The sequence below is a fragment of the Acanthisitta chloris genome, unplaced genomic scaffold (genome assembly GCF_000695815.1).
Source record: "Acanthisitta chloris isolate BGI_N310 unplaced genomic scaffold, ASM69581v1 scaffold19907, whole genome shotgun sequence".
NCBI classification, from domain to species: Eukaryota; Metazoa; Chordata; class Aves; order Passeriformes; family Acanthisittidae; genus Acanthisitta; species Acanthisitta chloris.
In genome coordinates, this window is record NW_008682259.1 from 4,510 (window position 1) to 9,892 (window position 5,383).

The 5,383-nt window shown below is 47.4% G+C and overlaps 1 protein-coding gene across 1 annotated transcript in view; it reads left to right on the forward strand.

Moving 5' to 3' along the window:
• The window catches only part of UNC45B (unc-45 homolog B (C. elegans)), a 10,006-nt gene that overhangs the window by 2,826 nt on the left and 1,797 nt on the right, over positions 1 to 5,383 (forward strand). The window contains 11 exon segments of the mRNA XM_009078468.1: positions 1 to 2; positions 289 to 462; positions 1,288 to 1,459; positions 1,759 to 2,059; positions 2,440 to 2,534; positions 3,221 to 3,362; positions 3,788 to 3,928; positions 4,126 to 4,253; positions 4,695 to 4,761; positions 5,130 to 5,243; positions 5,352 to 5,382. The exon segment at positions 1 to 2 is cut by the window's left edge and continues 161 nt beyond it. Coding sequence (XP_009076716.1) covers positions 1 to 2; positions 289 to 462; positions 1,288 to 1,459; positions 1,759 to 2,059; positions 2,440 to 2,534; positions 3,221 to 3,362; positions 3,788 to 3,928; positions 4,126 to 4,253; positions 4,695 to 4,761; positions 5,130 to 5,243; positions 5,352 to 5,382 — 1,367 coding nt within the window.

The window sequence follows — 5,383 nt, forward strand, 5'->3', positions numbered from 1 at the left end:
CTAGGTAACAGCACGTCACCTGGTGGTCCTTCTGTCTGGCTGCAGGAGATGTGGAGCGAGCAGGGAGGGCTCTGCTCCTGGGATGTCCACCTTATTCCTTGTTCTTTGGCAAAATGGGGACTTTACCCTTCAGCTGTGCAGGATGACAACCTGCACACAGCTCTTATCCTCATGGATAACTTAAATACCTCTGTTCCAGCCACACAATGGCTTTGAATGGTTTTCACTGGGTTCAGCTGCTTTCAAAGGGAATTTCTTTTAACTGGCTGATACTGTTTTGCTCCCGTGTAGATACTAAAAAAGATTTGAGGATGATCACAATGCGTTTGCTGGATATGCTGGTGAGTAAGAAGGTGTCTGGGCAAGGGCGAGACCGAGCTCTCAACCTCCTCAACAAGAATATACCGAGGAAGGACCTGAAAGACCATGACAACAGCAGGACCATCTTTGTCATTGACAATGGTGAGTCCTTCCCAAAAATCCTCTTGTGGTCTGGGAGATGTGGAGATGTGTGTTCTCACCTGAATACCTGTAGAACTGAGCCTCTCTATAAAAGAAATCCTCTCCGGCTTTTTTTGGTGCATGCAAGCCTGGAACAAAGTTATTAGCAGGAAACATTATTAAGAGAAACTCAGCTGTGTATGAGAACAAGAATTTTTGAGTTTCTAAAGGACTAACTTCTCTGGTTAGTTTTTTCCAATGTATTTCCTAATGTTAGGAGGATTTGGCTTGGATAAATTGTCTAGTTTAGACAGGATCAGATGAGCACTTGCTGAGCTTGCTGGGTCGTTAAACTTGTCTCTTCTAAAATTGGACAGGGCTGAGGACTTTGTGTGGGATGTGTTTTTGTACTAATTCCAATGCATAGGAGTGTTACCGTTTTGATGGAAGTTATTTAATAACACTGCAGCAAAAGGAGGGTTAAGATACCCAGAATCACTTGAAAGTTGCTCATTTTTCCTCAGTCAAAGCCTTCAGCCTTGGAGGTCAGTTGGTTTAATATCTCCTGACAAAATAATGGATCCAGCCAGTGACCTAATGCAGTTTTGCTTATCTCACTCTGAGAGCTGGAAAAAGCCTGATGCTGCAAACCTGTAATCTCACCAGTAGAAGCTCCTCCCCAGTGAATATTTGAGTGTCTTCTCTGTTTAAGACTTATGTGATTAGGCTGCAAAATAACTGAAAACCATCCAAGCTAGTTATTTCACAGCAAGAAACTAGCAAATGGTATCTTGAGTTTTGCAGACTCTCTTGCCTCTAACAGCCATGTTACTCCATTGTTTCCAGGCTTGAAAAAGATACTGAAAGTGGTGGGCCAGATTCCTGAGATGCCTGACTGCCTGCCAATGACAGAGAACACCCAGCTGTCTGCCTCTGTCCTCCTAAACAAACTGTATGACGACCTACGCTGTGACCCTGAGCGTGACAACTACCGAGTGATCTGCGAGGAGTACATCAAGTGAGTCAGGGCTGAGCTGCCTGGGGCTGAGCTGGCCCAGGAGCAGAGGGTCTTAAGGATGAGATGAGGCACCTGAAGTCCACCTATGTTCCAAATTGAGGCTCTGAGAGATAATGATTTGCTTGAGATCCTGCTGGATCACAGCCTGTGTAGGAATTTGAACTCAGCTGTGTCCTGGGCACTTATATATTTCAGCAGCACAGCTCAGTTCCTAATCTGAGGGAAGACATTGCCTGCCCATGGGAATGAGCACTGTAAGCAACTACTGTTCCACATGTTACTCCCTCTATCCCATGCAGGAGCAAAATCGACCCACAAAACATGGATAAGACACTCCATGCTGTCCAGATTGTGTCTGGAGTTCTGCAAGGGCCCTTTGACTTAGGCAACAAGCTGCTTGGCATGAAGGGAGTGATGGAGATGATGGTTGCCCTGTGTGGGTCCGAGAGGGAGATTGACCAGCTGGTGGCTGTGGAAGCTCTCATCCATGCCTCCACCAAGCTGAGCCGGGCCACCTTCATCATCTCCAACGGGGTGACACTCCTAAAGGAGATTTACAAGAAGACCAAGAATGAGAAGATCAAGATCCGAGCCCTGGTGGTAAGGATCCAGCCCCTGCCTCTATCACCCACCCCACTCACCAGCTTAATCCTGGACTTGGGAGAATGGGGAGGTACTGAGCATATGTTGGGTTCACTCACCACCTCAGCTGGGGAATGGTTTATGGTGTTTCCCCTTACAAGGAGATGTCAAACCTGGAGAGAACATGAATTACTGGTAACTTTGAAGGCAAAACTGGTTAGTCTTCCATTAATGACATCCAATAGGAATACAAAACATCCTTTGCTGTGCTACAACCTGGATGATCTATGGGGCTGTTGGAATGCTTCCTTTAGATAGAGGGTTAGGTTGTTTTGGGGCAGCCACACGAGACGGTTAATGAGCCTTTCTCACTGTTATATCCTCTTCATCCTCCCCAGGGTCTCTGCAAGCTGGGCTCAGCAGGAGGCACAGATTATGGCCTGCGGCAGTTTGCTGAGGGATCTACTGAGAAATTAGCCAAGCAGTGCCGAAAGTGAGTGACTACTTATTTCTTCACTTGGTCTATACTTTGCAAAATACAATATGTTCCTTTCCCAGGAGATTCTGCCCACACATTGCCTTCATTTACCGTTGCTGCCTGACAGCTGACAGTGCCCCTAGAGCCATTGCACTGGGCCCTGGAGCTCTTCTGTGCCTGAAGAGACCATATGTTCCTCCTCCCTCAATCTCCAGAAAAACTTTCTCCCTCACTCACTGCCTATGGGAGACACCAGACATGGTGCCTCCCTCAGTGCCAGAGTGGTGCAGCCTAATCAAGTGTTTCCTAGAATATGCACAAGTCCCTTCTGAAGGTGAATCTACCAGGTGGACTAACCAAGGAGGTGGGATGAAGTTAGGAAGTGACTGAATGGATGGTTGTTCCTGCAGGCACTGGACAGCAGGACATTTCGTGTTTCATGGGATGCTGGAGGCAAAGGAGTGCCAAGTAGCTATCCTGATCTGTCTGACTTTCCCTGCAGCATTTAGATCCCTCAAGCTGGGCCATGAGAGGAAGGTCATGTCACAAGGGGAAACATCCACAGTCTTAGGAGCTGCAGTGGAACCTGAGAACATGTTCTGGCCTGAATCAGTCTCAATATCTGTTTTTCCTCCCTCTTTATCCAGATACATTAGTTCTGGCTCCTGAGATAGAAATGTGGATGTTTTTCTCTCTTCCAGATGGTTGTGCAACACCAGCATTGATTCTCGCACCAGGAAATGGGCTGTGGAAGGGCTCTCATATCTCACCCTCGATGCAGATGTGAAAGATGACTTTGTTGAAGATGAGCCAGCTCTGAAAGCTATGTTTGATTTAGCCAAGGTCTGTCTCCTTTCCCTGTTCCCTCATTCATCTGGTATCATCAAGTTCTCTCAGCTCTCCAACCCTACATTGTCTCCCCAGTCAGGAGAAAGCTGACTAGTTTAGCAGAACTTCAGTTTTGCCTGTGCTCCAGAGACACCTTAAGGCTGTTATCATGCTGCTATTCTCCTGAGGCTGAGGAAGGTTGCTCCTACCTTTACTGTCAGCATGAAAACCAAAGCACCAAGGTGCTGACAGCACCTGATGATGTCAAACAGCCTGTTTAACTATAAAAACTTTTGGCTTTCCCTGCCCTTGGCCATAAAGATGGGGATAAGGCTGAGAACACTTCAGCTAGTGCAAACAACCATGATGGCATTTCAAAGGGACCCATTTCCCTGCTGTGTCCTACTCACCCTCACTTAAGCTTTCTTTTTTCTGCACAGGCGAGTGACAAGACTATCTTGTATTCTGTGGCTTCTACACTGGTGAACTGTACCAACAGCTATGATACCAAGGAGCTGGTCCCAGAGCTGGTACAACTGGCAAAATTCTCCAAGCAGCACGTGCCTGAGGAGCATCCAAAGGTAGGTTGTATACAGCTGGGCAGCTGGGAGATGCTGCTTGGATCTGAAGACTTTCTTTGGTGTATCCATTGTCAAAAACATCAGGTCTGTCTCTGAGGCTGAAATTGCTTTGTTTTCCAACCAGGCTTGCCTGTAGTTAGCAGGATGGTAGCTGCTAAAGGCTAATCCTTTTCCCATTCCTCAAATGTTTCCCTCAGGACAAGAAGGACTTTGTGGTGAAGCGGGTGAAGCGGTTGCTGAAGGTCGGGGTGGTCTCTGCCCTGGCCTGCATGGTGAAGGCAGACAGTGCCATACTGACAGACCAGAGCAAGGAGCTCATTGCCAGGTGCCTTCATTGCTGTCACAGGAGCTGGGAGGGTTGGCCAACCCACGTGCCACAGACACGGACACCTGGGCTGGCTCCTTGTTTGTGGGGTGGTGCATTCTGCCTGTGAGGGAGGGATGAAAGGGAGGTGGGAAAAAGATTTAAATCCAAGGTTTTCCTTAAGCAATACCATAAAAATCAATGTTCTGACCTTGAAGCTAATGCATTTTGATTTTCTACTCCTCTGTTCCAGTTTTGACTGCAGTAGAGTTCATCTTACAGGCCTAGAAACTTCTTAGAGTGCCATTTGTTGCTTCCCCTGAGAGTGCCATGGGCATTGGGTTAAACACCTGGAATTAACTTGGTGGCTGTGGCACCTCTGCAAAACCTCAGCCCCTTTCCATGAGGGACATTGGCTGTTGCCATCCTGCTGTTTCACTAAGTGTTGCTTTGTTTCTTCAGGGTGTTTCTTGCCTTGTGTGAAGATGCCAAGGACCGTGGGACCATTGTCGCTCAAGGCGGTGGAAAGGTGATTACTTCCATGTTCACAGTTCCTGATGTGCAGTTAATGTCTGCTGGGAGCCTGTGATGTGTCTCCAGTGAGGGATGGTGACAGAAAAGCACAAGCTGCACTGGTAGCCCCTGGGCCCACACTGACCCTCCAGTCCCATCCCTGCAAGTCTCCAAAGAAGTGATGTTCTTGGAACAACTGTGTGTGAGCTACAGGCTCTGGTGTGGTGTCTATTTGAAAACAAAAGCAAGACATTACTGTGGGCTGCAGTCCAGGCCCTTTTCTTCAACAGACACATCTTTAGGATGTTTTTAACTTGTTTTTGTATATTAAGGCAATGCTGTAAATCTGCTCAGAGCACTGAATGCTTCCCTCTGTGTCACCAGGCCCTGATACCTCTGGCTGTGGAAGGCACAGATGTTGGCAAGATAAAGGCTTCTCATGCTCTGGCAAAGATTGCTGCTATCTCCAATCCAGACATTGCATTCCCAGGGGAAAGGGTAAGCCTAAAAAAAGTAATACATAAAAAATACTGATAATTCCTTTAGCAGGTGAAAACTGCAAATATCTGAGGGCTGGAAAAGCAGTGACATGCCTTCTCTTCTTAGGTTTATGAGGTGGTGAGGCCCCTCGTCAGCCT